Source organism: Eumetopias jubatus, unplaced genomic scaffold (assembly GCF_037043125.1).
Source record: "Eumetopias jubatus isolate StellerSeaLion01/CBP00866 unplaced genomic scaffold, mEumJub1_p1.0 scaffold_2, whole genome shotgun sequence".
In the NCBI taxonomy this organism is placed as follows: domain Eukaryota; kingdom Metazoa; phylum Chordata; class Mammalia; order Carnivora; family Otariidae; genus Eumetopias; species Eumetopias jubatus.
Window position 1 is genome coordinate 28824165 of NW_028274808.1, and position 16414 is coordinate 28840578.

General features: G+C 35.6%; 1 protein-coding gene across 4 annotated transcripts in view; it reads left to right on the top strand.

Annotated features, from left to right (window-relative positions):
* Window positions 1-16414, top strand: part of WRN (WRN RecQ like helicase) — a 145847-nt gene that overhangs the window by 84501 nt on the left and 44932 nt on the right. For all 4 annotated transcript variants that reach the window (XM_028087591.2, XM_028087592.2, XM_028087594.2 and 1 more), the window contains 4 exons: window positions 839-1013; window positions 10747-10928; window positions 15047-15148; window positions 15434-15526. In XM_028087591.2, coding sequence (XP_027943392.2) covers window positions 839-1013; window positions 10747-10928; window positions 15047-15148; window positions 15434-15526 — 552 coding nt within the window. The remainder of the gene's footprint in view (window positions 1-838; window positions 1014-10746; window positions 10929-15046; window positions 15149-15433; window positions 15527-16414) is intronic.

A 16414-nucleotide genomic window follows, 5' to 3' on the forward strand; every position in this document is an offset into this window, starting at 1 on the left:
ATGTGAAAGTATATTTGTAAAATAAATTCCTAAAGTTGAAATTGTATCAGAATATATGCATTAAAAATGAAAGTTTTTCCAAAATATAAAATAATACATTTTTTAATATTAATTAAGTCAACATAAATGAATGTATTTATGTAAATGAATATATTGAGGAATTAAATAAATGTTCTATGGAAACCATCCTTGCATTTTTAATAAGCACAGGTTTCTAAAACAGACTTTCAAACAGATGTTTTCTATAATAGTCTCAAGATTACTAGTAAATACTTCTTTAAACTATAAAAATGATCTTTAATAGCACCGAAAAGTTACTGCTTTTTTAGTAAACATACATAGAAACTCAATTTTTTGATCATGAAAAAGAATAAGACTATTCTCCTATGTAAATATTCACTTATCTTTCTAATGTAAATGAAGACTAATTCTTCATCTAGTCCTTTGCATTTCTAAAAGTATGGAAATTGCATTTCCAGTAGCTTGTTTTTATCAGGGCTTTGCTTAAATAAACTTGTCTCCTGTTTTAACTTTAATTTGAACAAAAGATGAGTCCACGGTGTTTGGGATTTAATATAATTTATTTCCACATTTGACTTTCCACATTTTTATGTAGTTAAATATATCATTGTTTCCTATATACTTTCTTTTTTTAGTGTTTTAGTAAAAGGAAAATTAATTAAAATTTAAAAAAGTAAATTAAAATTAAAATTTTAAAAAGAAAGGGGAAATTAAATAAGATAAAACTCAAACTGGTTTTGAAAACTCAAACTGAAGCCTGTATACTTATATGTTTGTTCTTTTGTTTTTGTGTGTGTGTGTTTTTGTTTGTTTTTAGTTCCACCTGGGAATTTGAAGGTCCAACTATCATCTATTGTCCTTCCAGAAAAATGACAGAACAAGTTACAGCTGAACTTGAGAAACTGAAGTTAGCTTGTGGAACATACCATGCAGGGTTGGATGTTAAATCAAGGAGAGAGGTTCATCATAGTTTCATGAGAGACGAAATTCAGGTGTGAAGATCCATCATCATTGCTCTCTATTCCCCATGGAAACAGATATTTCTCTGATATTTATTTGCCATATCTTTATCGACTACCTTGTTTGTGTTGAGTATAAAGAAGTTTCTCTCATAAAGGGAATTAATGTGTAATGTGGATGACAGATATGTGAGCAAACTATTGCAGATGAGTACAAATAGCAGGCTGCACATAGTGCTTAGGTACATAGAGGAAGGAATGCTCACTCTTAAGGTAGCTTCTATTATGGTGATGATCCATCCAGGAAGAAGCAATTTGAGTGTAGAGTCTGAACAAGTAAATGGAACTTTGTCAAGTATGTGAGGCCAGTAGGTGATGAGGGAAAAGGGATTGGTTATGGAATTCAGGAAAAGGGACTAGCACGTGCAAAGACACAGTGGTATGAGAATGCATACTGGGTTTAGGAAATTGGGAATAGTTTGGAATGGTTGGAGAGAAAGGAAGTATGGAGTAGTATTGGTACAAAGTATAGGTGAAAAGGCGGGGAGGAACTGTTAGAGACTCCCAGGAAAAAAGCTGAATGGGTTGGTTGGCCAGGTTATGGAGGAGGGCCTTAAAACTTGCAAAGAGGCATCCTGGGATTGATATGATGTACTTGTAGTTTTTCTAGACTACTTTAGGCTTAGAATTTTTATTTAAATTTTCATTTAATTTTTTAATTCATTTTTATCTAATAGGTAAAATAAATCGAAGTAGAGTAATTCTTGTTGAAGTTGACGTGAGAAAGAAAGAGATCCAAGAGACTTCCAGTCTCCCAAGACAGTCCCTGGGGGTATCCTGTAATCCTCAGAGCTCCACAGAATAGCATTTGAAAACCAGTATGACAGATTTCTCTGTGTTTTTGAGCAAGAGCATAGTATTATAGAAACATTAGATTAGCAGCCCTAAGCAGGATTGATTTGAAGAAAGACTGAAGAAAGAAAGGTATCAGTGAAGTCACTGTGAAGTGCTCCAGCTGAGATTCCTGTAACGATTGGAATCATGTAATAATTCCATTCTGACGTGATTGGAATCCTAGTTTAGTGGGTGTCATGCAGAATATTTAGGAAGCATTAAATTCAGACCATGTTGGAAGGTTTAAATCAACAGCTTCACACTGTCAACATCCTATCCAAAGTCTGTTACTGCAAGCCTGTGGACTAGGCCTCCTCACAAATTAAGAGATGAACTTAACTTCTGCTTTGCGTTTTCTGCTCAGTAGGTCTTCCATTTCCTTTCTGTCCAGCTCTGTAGTTGTTAACCATCCTCAAACCAACATTGTTCAAACAACCTACCTCGAGTATGGTTCATATGCACTGTCATGCTGTAACGCATACTTGCCTGAAAGCATTTATTCTTCTTCTTCCTCTTTCCAAAGATAGGGACAGCTATCACAACTGCTTAGAATAGAGTTACCTAAATTCTTAAATGTTTATAGTTTTATTCTGTTATCTCAGGAGTTTGAAAATTATCAGATAAAATTTATTGGCTGTTGCTTACTGAATCTTAATTGATGTTTGAGCCATTAACTAATCAAAGATTTCTTCTCGATTTATTATTAATTACTCATTTAGGTAGAAACATCTGCAGATATGAGAGATTGCAAACTTTATCTGTTATGTTGTGATGGGAGACTTTGTTGGATGCATATGCTTTTGCTACCCACATTCAGCTTCAGTGAAACATCAATGCTTTGAAATATGGCTTTAAAAACCTCACAGTGATCACTAATTATACCTAATATCTAGAAAGGTATATGTACGTATGTGCCACTATATTATCCCTTTCTGTGGCAGGATGTCAAAAAGTTTTATCCACATTATGAAAGTTAATAAATTAATATTAATGCTGTCACCCTAGCAGCATCAGGGGTTCTGCTGTATCTGACAACTGGCCTCAATGTACTCCTTCTTTGCTATTAAAATAAATAATTCAGAAGCTTCACATTTGCATCAAAAGTTCTCACACACCTTCCCAAGATGATGAAAATACATTTCCTCAACTATATAGAATAGTCTGGTGCTCTTGGAATTGATTACTTGCCATTGAATATTTATTGAGTGCCTACTGAATGCATACATGTACAGAATTCTAGGTGTTCACTCTCCTGTTTTTCTGAAGTTGATTTATACTTCGGTGTGGGCCTAAAAGTGGAGCTCACCTCCCCAGCTCACCTCCCTAGTTCTTAATGTCTTGAATTGACTGATGCTTAGAATCTTAGTATTTTCTATTTCATAATTTTAGAAAAAAAAATTTTTCGTATTATTCTTAACCAAATCTAACCATATTCAGATGCAGATTTGCATTTTTAGACTGTGACCATTTATTCTTACTTTTAGTCCTGATTTTTAGCTTCATGTTCTTTTGTATTTTATTTGCTTTTTTAAGGTCTTGAATTCTTTTCATTCTGGGATGAGGATGTGAATAAATTATTTGATAAAATACTTAATTCACCTGAGAGTTTATAATGATATTTTGAACATCATGTCTGTAGAATAAGGTGATGTCATCTAAAAACAGTATCATAAAGAGGTACCTGGCTGGCTCAATCAATAAAGCATGTGACTCTTGATCTCGGGGTTGTGGATTCTGAGCCCCATGTTGGGTGTAGAGATTACTTAAAATCTTAAAAAAAAAAACAAACCCAGTATCATGTGATGAAAATTAGATTTTTAAAGTTCTCACCACACACACACGCACACACATACACACTTACAAATGGTAACCATGGGAAGTAATGGATGTGGTAAGTAACTTTATTGTGGTAATGATTTCACAGTGTATATGGATATCAAATTATCAGATTATGCATCTTAAACCTACACAGTGTTATATGTCAATTATATCCCAATAAAGCTGGAAGAAAATGGAATCAAATACATTTTTAAAAACCTTAAAATTATGTTGCTTATTCACTTTCAAATATAGCAAAATGGCCTAGCTTTATTCATAGTTGTTTTTTTAAAGATTTTATTTATTTTTTAAAGATTATTTATTTATTTATTTTTAAATTTTACTTTATTATGTTATGTTAATCACCATACATTACATCATTAGTTTTTGACGTACTGTTCCATGATTCATTGTTTGCATATAACACCCAGTGCTCTGTTCAGTATGTGCCCTCTTTAATACCCATCACCAGGCTAACCTATCTCCCCACCCTTTTCCCCTTAGAACCCTCAGTTTGTTTCTCATAGTCCATAGTCTCTCATGGTTCGTCTCCCCCTCTGATTTCCCCCCTTTCATTTTTCCTTCCTGCTATCTTCTTCTTCTTTTTTTTAAACGTATAATGTATTACTTGTTTCAGAGGCACAGGTCTGTGTGTGATTCAACAGTCTCATACAATTCACAGTGCTCACCATAGCACATACCCTCCCCGATGTTTTTATCTTGATGAAGTCCCAATAGTTCATTTTTGCCCTTGCTTCCCTTGCCTTTGGCGATGTGAGGTTGAAGAGGTTGCTGCCTGTGTTCTCCTTTAGGATTTTGATGGACTCCTGTCTCACATTTAGGTCTTTCATCCATTTTGAGTCTATTTTTGTGTGTGGTGTAAGGAAATGGTCCAGTTTCATTCTACTGCATGTGGCTGTCCAATTTTCCCACACCATTTATTGAAGAGACTGTCTTTTTTCCACAGGATATCTTTCCTGCTTTGTCGAAGATTAGTTGACCATAGAGTTGAGGGTCCATTTCTGGGCTCTCTATTCTGTTCCATTGATCTATGTGTCTGTTTTTGAGCCAGTACCATAGTGTTTTGATGATGACAGCTTTGTAATAGAGCTTGAAGTCCAGAATTGTGATGCCACCAGCTTTGCTTTTCTTTTTCAACATTCCTCTGGCTATTCAGGGTCTTTTCTGGTTCCATACAAATTTTAGGATTATTTGTTCCATTTCTTTTAAAAAAGTTGATGGTATTTTGATAGGGATTGCATTAAATGTATAGATTGCTCTAGGTAGCATTGATATCTTTACAATATTTCTTCTTCCAATCCATGAACATGGAACGTTGTTCCATTTCTTTGTGTCTTCCTCAGTTTCTTTCATGAGTATTTTATAGTTTTCTGAGTACAGATTCTTTGCCTCTTTGGTTAGATATATTCCTAGGTATCTTACGATTTTGGGTACAATTGTAAATGGGATCGACTCCTTAATTTCTCTTTCTTCTGTCTTGTTGTTGGTGTGTAGAAATGCAACCGATTTCTGTGCGTTGATTTTATATCCTGCCACTTTACTGAATTCCTGTATGAGTTCTAGCAGTTTTGGGGTGGAGTCTTTTGGGTTTTCCACATAAAATATCATATCATCTGCAAAGAGTGAGAGTTTGACTTCTTTGCAGATTTGGATGCCTTTGATTTCTTTTTGTTGTCTGATTGCTGTGGCTAGGACTTCTAATACTATGTTGAATAGCAGTGGTGATAGTGGACATCCCTGCCATGTTGCTGACCTTAGGGGGAAAGCTTTCAGTTTTTCCCCATTGAGAATGATATTTGCTATGGGTTTTTCATAGATGGCTTTTATGATATTGAGGTATGTACCCTTTATCCCTACACTCTGAAGAGTTTTAGTCAAGAAAGGATGCTGTACTTTGTCAAATGCTTTTTCTGCATCTATTGAGAGGATCATATGGTTCTTGTTTTTTCTTTTATTAATGTATTGTATCACATTGATTGATTTGCAGATGTTGAACCAACCTTGCAGCCCAGGGATAAATCCCACTTGGTCATGGTGAATAATCCTTTTAATGTACTGTTGGATCCTATTGGCTAGTATTTTGGTGAGAATTTTTGCATCCATGCTCATCAAGGATATTGGTCTGTAATTCTCCTTTTTGATGGGGTCTTTGGTTTTGGGATCAAGGTAATGGTGGCCTCATAAAACGAGTTTGGAAGTTTTCCTTCCATTTCTAACAGTTTCAGAAGAATAGGTATTAATTCTTCTTTAAATGTTTGATAGAATTCCCCTGGGAAGCCATCTGGCCCTGGGCTTTTGTTTGTTGGGAGATTTTTGATGACTGCTTCAATTTCCTTAGTGGTTATAGGTCTGTTCAGGTGTTCTGTTTCTTCCTGGTTCAGTTTTGGTAGTTGATACATCTCTAGGAATGCATCCATTTCTTCCAGGTTATGTAATTTGCTGGCATAGAGTTGCTCATAATATATTCTTGTAATTGTTTGTATTTCTTTGGTGTTGGTTGTGATCTCTCCTCTTTCATTCATGATTTTGTTGATTTGGGTCATTTTTCTTTTTGATAAGTCTGGCCAGGGGTTTATCAATCTTGTTAATTCTTTCAAAGAACCAGCTCCTAGTTTCATTGATCTGTTCTACCGTTCTTTTGGTTTCTATTTCATTGATTTCTGCTCTGATCTTTATTATTTCTCTTCTCCTGCTGGGTTTAGGCTTTTTGCTGTTTTTTCTCCAGCTCCTTTAGGTGTAGGCTTAGGTTGTGTATTTGAGACCTTTCTTGTTTCTTGAGAAAGGCTTGTACTGCTATATACTTTCCTCTTAGGACCGCCTTTGCTGCATCCCAAAGATTTTGAACATTTGTGTTTTCATTTTCATTGGTTTCCATCAATTTTTTTAATTCTTCTTTAATTTCCTGGTTGACCCATTCATTCTTTAGTAGGGTGCTCTTTAGCCTCCATGTATTTGAGTTCTTTCGACTTTCCTCTTGTGATTGAGTTCCAGTTTCAAAGCATTGTGGTTTGAAAATATTCAGGGAATGATCCCAGTCTTTTGGTACCTGTTGAGACCTGATTTGTGGCCTAGGATGTGATCTGTTCTGGAGAATGTTCCATGGGCACTAGAGAAGAATGTGTATTCTGTTGCTTTGGGGTGAAATGTTCTGAATATATCTGTGAAGTTCATTTGGTCCAGTGTGTCATTTAAAGTCTTTATTTCCTTTTTGACCTTTTACTTAGATGATCTGTCCATTTCAGTCAGGGGGGTGTTAAAGTCCCCGACTATTATTGTATTGTTGTCAGTGTGTTTCTTTGCTTTTGTTATTAATTGGCTTATATAATTGGCTGCTCCCATGTTAGGGGCATAGATATTTGCAATTGTTAGATCTTTTTTTTTTTTTTAAAGATTTTATTTATTTATTTGAGAGATAGAATGAGAGGGGGGAAGGTCAGAGGGAGAAGCAGACTCCCCGCCGAGCAGGGAGCCTGATGCAGGACTCGATGCTGGGACTCCAGGATCATGACCTGAGCCGAAGGCAGTCGCCCAACCAACTGAGCCACCCAGGCGCCCTTGTTAGATCTTCTTGTTGGACAGACCCTTTAAGTAGGATATAGTGTCCTTCCTCATCTCTTTTTATAGTCTTTGGTTTAAAATCTAATTTGTCTGATATAAGGATTGCCACCCCAACTTTCTTTTGGTGTCCATTAGCATGGTAAATGGTTTTCCACCCCCTCACTTTCAATGTGGGGGTGTCTTTGGGTCTAAAATGAGTCTCTTGCAGATAGCATATCGATGGGTCTTGTTTTTTTTATCCAATCTGATACCCTGTGTCTTTTGATTGGGCCATTTAGTCCATTTACATTCAGGGTGGCTATTGAAAGATATGAATTTTGTGCCATTGTATTGACTGTAAGGTGACTCTTACTGTATATTGTCTGTGTTCCTTTCTGGTCTATGTTACTTTTAGGCTCTCTCTTTGCTTAGAGGACCCCTTTCAATATTTCTTGTAGGGCTGGTTTTGTGTTTGCAAATTCCCTTAGTTTTTGTTTGTCCTGGAAGCTTTTTATCTCTCCCTCTATTTTCAATGACAGTCTAGCTGGATCTAGTATTCTTGGCTGCATATTTTTCTCGTTTAGTGCTCTGAATCTATCATGTCAGTCCTTCCTGGCTTGCCAGGTCTCTGGGGATAGGTCTGTTGCCAATCTAATGTTTCTACCATTGTAGGTTACAGATCTCTTCTCCTGAGCTGCTTTCAGGATTTTCTCTTTGTCTCTGAGACTGGTAAGTTTTACTATTAGATGTTGGGTTGTTGACCTATTTTTATTGATTTTGAAGGGGGTTCTCTGTGCCTCCTGGATTTTGATGCCTGTTTCCTTCCCCACATTAGGGAAGTTCTCTGCTATAATTTGCTCCAATATACCTTCCTCCCCTCTCTCTCTTCTTCTTCGGAGATCCCAATTATTCTAATGTTACTTCCTCTTACGGTATCACTTATCTCTCGAATTCTGCCCTCATGATCCAGTAGTCGTTTATCTTTTTCTCAGCTTCTTTATTCTCTATCATTTGGTTTACGGTATCATTGATTCTCTCTTCTGCCTCATTTATCCTAGCAGTTAGAGCCTCCATTTTTTATTGCAACTCATTAATAGCCTTTTTGATTTTTGACTTGGTTAGATTTTAGTTCTTTTAGTTCTCCAGAAAGGGTTTCTCTAGTATCTTCCATGCTTTTTTCAAGCTCAACTAGTATCTTTATAATCGTCATTCTGAACTCTAGTTCTGACATCTTACTAATGTCTATATTGATTAGGTCCCTGGGAGTCGGTACTGCCTCTTGTTCTTTTTTTTGAGGTGAGTTTTCCATCTTGTCATTTTGTCCAGAGGAGAACAGATGAATGAGAGAACAAAATGCGACCCCAGAAAAATATACACTAAACAAATCAGAAGAGACCTTCCAGAAAGTGGTCGCTTTTCGGTTTAGAGAGTTGCTGCTCTTCTTTTCTTCTATCTCCTGTTGAGTTCGTAGGTGTTCAGAATGGTTTCATACCTATCTAGCTGAGTTCCTGGGACCAGACGAGATTTAGGTCTCCTACTCCTCCGCCATCTTGCTCCTTCTCCTGGGATCTTATGTCAAAGCACAATATTACTAACCATCTACCTCATGACTCATTCAGCCCCATTGAATCAAAAGGGCACTGGCTTCACAACTGTCCTCCTGGTCTGGCAGTGCTCCGAGGCTCAGATGGGGCGGGCGCAGTCCCTCCCAGAGTTGCCATGCTCTTCTCTACCCTCCTGCAGTGGTGGCCTCTCTCTTTCCCAGGAGCGTGAGGCTAAAGATTTTATTTATTTATTTGACAGAGAGAGACATAGCGAAAGAGAGAACACAAGCAGGGGGAGCGGGAGAGGGAGAAGCAGGCTTCCCAGTGAGCAGGGAGCCCGATGTGGGGCTCGATCCCAGAACCCTGGGATCATGACCTGAGCCAAAGGCAGATGCTTAATGACTGAGCCACCAAGGCGCCCCCACTCAAAGTTTTTTCTTTTAGGATTTTATTTTTAAGTAATCTCTACACCCAATTTCACACTTGAACTCACAACCCCAAGATGAAGAGTCACATCCTCTACCAACTGAGCCAGCCAGGTGCCCCTCAAAGCTTTTTCTTAATAAATTTCTATTTCGATGTTTTTTTTCTCTCTCACTTTTCTTATACTTCCTTTTATCTGTTCAGCATTTTCTTTTTCTTTCTTCCTCTCTCCCCCACCCCTCTCTTTCTGTCTGTCTTCTATTCTTATTCCATCTTAATACATTTTTTTTGAAAGATTTTATTTATTTATTTGACAGAGAACAGCAAGAGAGGGAACACAAGCGGGGGAGTGGGAGAGGGAGAAGCAGGCTTCCCGCTGAGCAGGAAGCCTGATGTTGGGCTCCATCCCAGGACCCTGGATCATGACCTGAGCCAAAGGCAGATGCTTAACCACTGAGCCACCCAGGCTCCCTTTAATACATTTTTTTAGTAGCACTTTAATTTTTATTGGTTATACATACACATAGTTTAAAGAACCAGCTACTTCTACAGTGCTTAAAATGAGAACATCAACCTCTCCTGCCTTCCCCACTTCTGTCTCCTATTCTCATCTCTTTTGGTTTATTCTTTTTGTGTTTACCACCAAGTCTTGCAGTGATTTGCTTTTACTCTTACTATTTAGTTTTTATTTATTAGATTTAGGCATTGTATATTGACTTCCCACTATGAGGAGTGAAAGTTTAGCTCCCTTTCACAACACCCCTTCCTGCCCTCTGCTCACTCTGTTTATGTATTTCTAACCCGCTTTCCTCCCAACATTAACATAATTTGGTTAGATCAATATATATATTCAAATATATATTTACATAATTATTTCTCTGTAAATGCTTTTTATCTCTAAGCCATGTAGTACATTATACTTTTATTGCACATCTTTTATTGTTAATACTTTAAAATTTTTTCTAATTTTTTGTATGTTCTTATCACTAATTCTTCCCTAAAATTCCTCCCAATCATGTAAATCTCATTTCAGGATGCTCGTATATGTTAGATATCTACCAGTTTTATCCTATTTTAAAGATGCAGTGTTAAATTCATGTTTCATTTTATCATCTTTAATGAAAAGTTTCCTTCCATCTTGGAATGATGCTAGAAAATATTAAGATACTGGGCAATCAGGTAAGAACTCTTGAAACTTCATGATAACACAAGGTCTCTTTTAATATAATAAGTATTTTAAGAGCCTGTTTTGTGTCTTGTACTCACTCATAGGTGTTCAGAGAGACCACTTTAGTTGCTATTTTTTATAGGGATTAAATAGAAATCCTATTTTAAGGTTACTAATCCCTAATTTGTAAATTGGGCAGATAATCTTTTGATCTGTAAGTGATTGGTTGAAATTATATTAAATTCAGTTTCATGCTAGGGAGTTTAGTTAATGAACTAATTATTACTCTTACCAAAAGGTAAAGATGTCAGGTTTTGGTTCTGCTACATATTTGTCAAACTATGTTTTTATTTATTCTCAGTGTGTCGTGGCTACCATAGCTTTTGGAATGGGCATTAATAAAGCTGACATTCGCAAAGTCATTCATTATGGTGCTCCTAAGGAAATGGAATCATATTACCAGGAGATTGGGAGAGCTGGCCGTGATGGACTTCAGAGTTCTTGTCATATACTCTGGGCTCCAGCAGACATTAACATAAATAGGTAAAAACATTTATTGCTTTCACCCTTGCAGATTTCTTTGTTTCCATATAAGCTTTGAAAGTACTTGAAGCCACATGCAAAATTTCAAGTAATGTGTATAAGTGCATTTAAAACCAAAACAAAACAGATGACATCTAAGAACCTTTGTGGTAAGTGTTGCCACCCAGAGGAGATGACCTAATTTCAGCTATACTTCATTTAGTGTGAAGAATTAACTAAATCAGGAGTATACTGGGAATGGAACATGGATCCTATGGGTGCTTTCCTAATGTGCATGGACAAACTTTTTTTCTCCCCAGGTCCTCTCAAGTTTTGATACGTCTTCAGCCATAGTTTTCTTTAGATACTGTTTATTTTGTTATTGGTTCTTTCTTCCTGTGCTTATTCCAAGTGACTTTTACCAATCCCTATTTGAGTCTCTTTACCATTTGTTTCTTTTGTTAGTTCTATGAAAGCATGCAAGCTGTCCTTGACTGTATGTGAATAATCATGTTGCACTATACCCATTCACTGTACTGATTGACTGCCATGAAAAAAATTAAGTGTGCAGTGTTTAAATGTAGGAAGAGATCATTCTACTTAAACATGAAGCAAGTCTTTTATTGGTACTTAAGTTCTATGAGATTTATATTGGAAAGGAAAACTTCATCTTGCAAAAACTTTAGGGGCAGCGTTTAGCAACTGATTCCTCCATCCATAAGGAGATAAAATCTCAGGAAAAAAACTTATATATGGTAACTAATGGAGCTGTTCAGATGAGGTATTTTCAAAATGCACATCCATGTTGCTGAATAAACTGAGCTCTTGAATGGGCATATTAGCTCCTATTATTAAAATGATGAGAGTACCTATCCAGTACAGTTTTTATTTTTATGCATCATTCAGCAATGTTTTGTTTTGAGTGCCCACTATATTTTAAGCATTATGCTCTTTGCTGGGGATACAATGATAAATAAAACCAGATATGGTACCTGTTCTCAGAGAGCTTAGTGTGTAACAGAAATGGCATCTCTTAATCACAGAATCACACAACTGTGGATACATAGGGTTCATTTTACTGTTCTCTACTTCTGTTTGACAATTTCAGTAATAAAAAGAGATTTTAAAAAGGATCATGCAAATCTGTATAAAATTACTGCTGTGTTAAGTACTGTGAAGGAAAGTTGCATTGGGTAGTAAGTATATAATAGGGTGTGTATTTATCAAGTTAAAAAGTTCAGGTAAGTCTGCCTTCAAGAATTGATAGGGTGAGTTGAGATCTAAAAGAAGAATAGGGATTATTTAGGTAAAAATGTTTGGTATAAATTTTAAGCTCTTCCTTTTAAGAACAGTGGTAGCTTTTGGTTCTTAACATAGTCAATAAAACCATCCCCCTTAAACAGAACAGTTATTTTTCTTTTGACTGTTGTGCTTTTTATAAACTAAAATAACTGGGATCGAGCACAGTATATCTGATACATTTTAATATCTAATACATTAAATATCTATTTAAATACATTTAAAATCTGATAAATTTGGGATTGTATCAAACATATGTTGATTCCTACCGATTCTGATTTATTTATATATTATACTAAAGGTGCTGAACACTTAACAGCCTGAGTTTTATACTATGACTTTGCAGGTTCATCAGTAGATATACTTGCTGTTTATCTGGGTCTCAAAAGATACTTTATATGGTTATCTCATTACATTTTCACAAGAAATATTAGTGAGTAGTAATCGAGTAATGGTGCCAGGAACCCCGTACTTGAATTTTAGTATAGACAGGTTGTTCTTTGCATCTGTCCTAAGGGAAATAAACCTATAGGGTTAATCATGATAAAAAAGAATTCAATGAGGATTTAGGACAGATCTATGTCATCCTTGTGACAAATCTCTTCTATTGGAAGAAACAAAGTTTGAGAATAAATGGGGTTGCTGGTTCTCAGTGAAAAGATTACTGTAATTCATAAAATTTTTAGAGGGTATCTTATGCTAGAATGCTATGATTGAGAGAAGAAACTTGTCCAGTCATCAGCGTCAGTATGTAATTTTATATTTCCTATTGTAGAAGCTATACCACTAGCAATGTCTCAGTGTCTGCATTTGCTGTTATTTTAAACAGTCAAACCCAATAGTTATTGTAACCTTTTCTTAAAGGGAATAATTTGCAAGTTAATTTCAATTTAATAAATCTTCCAGCTGGTTCCATCTATTTTTATTTATGGATTGCTTTCAGAATTTTTCTTCTTTTTCAACTTATTTTTATTATGTGAAATATTGTACTTTAGTAGTCCCAAAAGTAGAATAAATATTTACTAGATTGGCTTTTAGAGACTTGTAATTTTATTTTTTCAGATTTGTTACTGACAATGATAATGAGAACATTAGTTAAATGTGGTCCATCTGAACCAAATACAAGGGAGGCTATAGTACTTCCGAGTGTAGATGTTTGTTTTCTTTGTTCTTTCTGAGGAGGAGGTGAGCTAAACAAACAAAGCAAAAAAAGAACTACAGTTGATCCTTGAACAACATGAGGGTTAGGAATGCTGACTCCCCAACACAGTCAGAAATCTACATATAACCTTTAACTCTTCCAAAACTTAACTACTAATAGCCTACTGTTGACTGGAAGCCTTATGGATAACATAAACAGTAGATTAGCACTTATTTCATATGTTATATCTATTACATACTGTATTCTTACCATAAATAATAAGCTAGAGAAAAGAAAATGCTATTTTAAAAAATCATAAGAAAAAATACATTTACAGTACTGTACTGTATTTATAAAAAAAATTCACATGTAAGTGGACCAATGAAGTTTAAACTTGTGTTGCTTAATGGTCAACTATAATTTTTAGGCCATTGGCTAGGAAGAATGAGATCAGGAGGAACTAGAGTCAACAGTTGGAAGAGACTTTTAGGTAAATTATATGGAAAGTCATGGTGGTTGGTGGTATCAGATCATAAGGTTTTTGAATAAGGAGTCATTTGTGTGTTCAGACTTCCCAGAAGTCACTTAACTGGATTCCCTGTTGGTGTCATCTTTGAGAATTGTACAGAGGTATTTTTATCAGTCAGAAGTTTGAATAGTCAAAGGTAAGGATCCGTTTTAATGAGGATCAATATTATCAATTAGATCTTATATGCAAACATTGTTTTCTTTTGAAATATCTGAAATCTACTCAACTCAGACTTCTGTTTATTCTTGAAAGAATTCTTGGAAAGATGTGCACAGCTATTGGGAGATTATCGTCATCTTCTGATGTCTGATATTCATGGAATTTCTTCACAGTAGACTAGAATTAACTTTTTAAAAACAAACAAACATGTTAGTGCTAACAGTTTTAAATAAATTCAGTATTATGGAAAAAATCAGTTATAATTGTTTGAAGGAAGAAATTAATTCTGATGTTTCATTGGTATCCTATAATAGAATATAGTACAAAGGGATAGTTTTAGGGGCATGAGAAATCCTCTGAAGAGCAAATAGGGATGAAGGCTCATATTTGGATTATGATCCTCTTTCAGTTTTTAGTTTCTCAGATAAAATAACCTTTTACTGGGAAAATGTAAAAATTCATATATAGTGGAAAGATTGCCAAAAAGCATGTAGCATATAAATCAAAATGAAAAACTTTAGGGTTTATAATTATTTTTTATTTTATTATTTTTATTTTTATTTATTTGACAGAGAGAGAGACAGCGAGAGAGGGAACACAAGCAGGGGGAGTGGGAGAGGGAGAAGCAGGCTTCCCACAGAGCAGAGAGCCCAATGTGGGGGTTGGTCTCAAGACCCTGGGATCACGACCTGAGCTGAAGGCAGATGCTTAACGACTGAGCCACCCAGGTGCCCCTATAATAATTTTTTAAAGGCAGCTAAAAAATTGATGCTTGGAGATAGGTACAGAATTCTTTCAAAAGTAATTTTCATAAAAGTCAGAAAAATGCTTGCCTCTTGTGGGGGCATTGACTGGAAAGGAACATGTAACTTTCTGGGATGGTAGAAAATTTTTTTTATCTTGGTAGAGCTGTAGGAGCTTTATATTATGAAAAGTAAACAGTAATAAATGTAAAAGTAACAAAATCGCTAAAGCAATTTTATATATTCCTGTGATATTTGTAATTGACAGGCACCGCCTTAGTGAGATTCCCAATGAAAAGTTTCGATTATACAAATTACAGATGATGGCAAAGATGGAAAAATATCTTCATTCCGGAAGATGTAGGCGAAAGTATGTATTATTTGTTTTATATTAATTAATAACAGAGTTATGAATGGTGCTTTTTTAAGAAAAAGTCTTGCAAAATAATTAGAAGTACTTAGAAACAATATTTTGTTGGTGTTACGTATGTGCTGAATTTTTAAGGCGACTGTCCTTGTGCCTCAGTAAACTGAAGCCAGATAATGAGATCCCAGGTCAATCAATTAGTGATGATTTCACCTCATTATTTTCAGCAATGATTTTAACATATATGGTTTTGTTCTTTTATTTAATTTTAAATTTTCTCTTGGGTAGACTCATCTTGTCTCATTTTGAAGACAAACAACTACGAAAGGCCTCCATGGGTATTATGGGAACTGAAAAATGCTGTGATAATTGCAGGTCCAGGTAAAGATTTTTTCTTCTAGGTGGAGATTCTAAAAGTCTTTGTTTCTCTTCCTTTTCAAATATATGTATATTTTTTTAAGTAGGCTCCGTGCCCAATGTGTGGCTTGAACTCACAACCCTGAGATCAAGACCTGAGATCAAGAGTCAGATGCTCCACTGACTGAGCTACCCAGGCACCCCGCAAATAATTTTTAATTGAGCTTTTGTTGAATGATACGTATTGCAGTTTGAAAAAACAAAATAATTTATTTAAATAGAAGACAAAGCAGACAATATTAATTTGCTTTACAAATAGATAAACCAGTAAAATGGTGGACCTAAATCTAAATATATCAATATTTATCTTAAGTATAAATGGTCCAAAATCACCATTTAAAGGCAGACATTGTTAGAATTGGTTTTAAATATGCCCCAACTAGGAGCGCCTGGCTGGCTCAGTCAGAGAAGCATGCAACTCTTGATCTTGGGGTCATGAATTTTAGGCCATGTTAAGTATAGAGATTACTTAAAAATAAATAAATAAACTTAAAAAAAATGACCCAACTATATGCTGTCTATAAGAAATCTACAAGTATAATTATAGGATAACAACTATATACCATGAAAACACTAATCAAAAGAAAGCTGGAGTTGTTATTTTAATATCGGACAGTGGAGACTTCTCCATAGTTCTCCAGACACACACACACACACACACACACACACACACACTTACACACACACTTACACAGATTGATTTTAAGGAATTGGCTGATGGCAGTTGTGGGGGTTGGCAAGTCTGAAATTTGTAGGGCAAGCTGGCAGGCTGGAAAGTCAGGCAGGATTTCTGTGTTAATAGTCTTGAGTCACAATTCCTTGTTCTGCAGCAAACCTCAGTCTTTGCTCTTT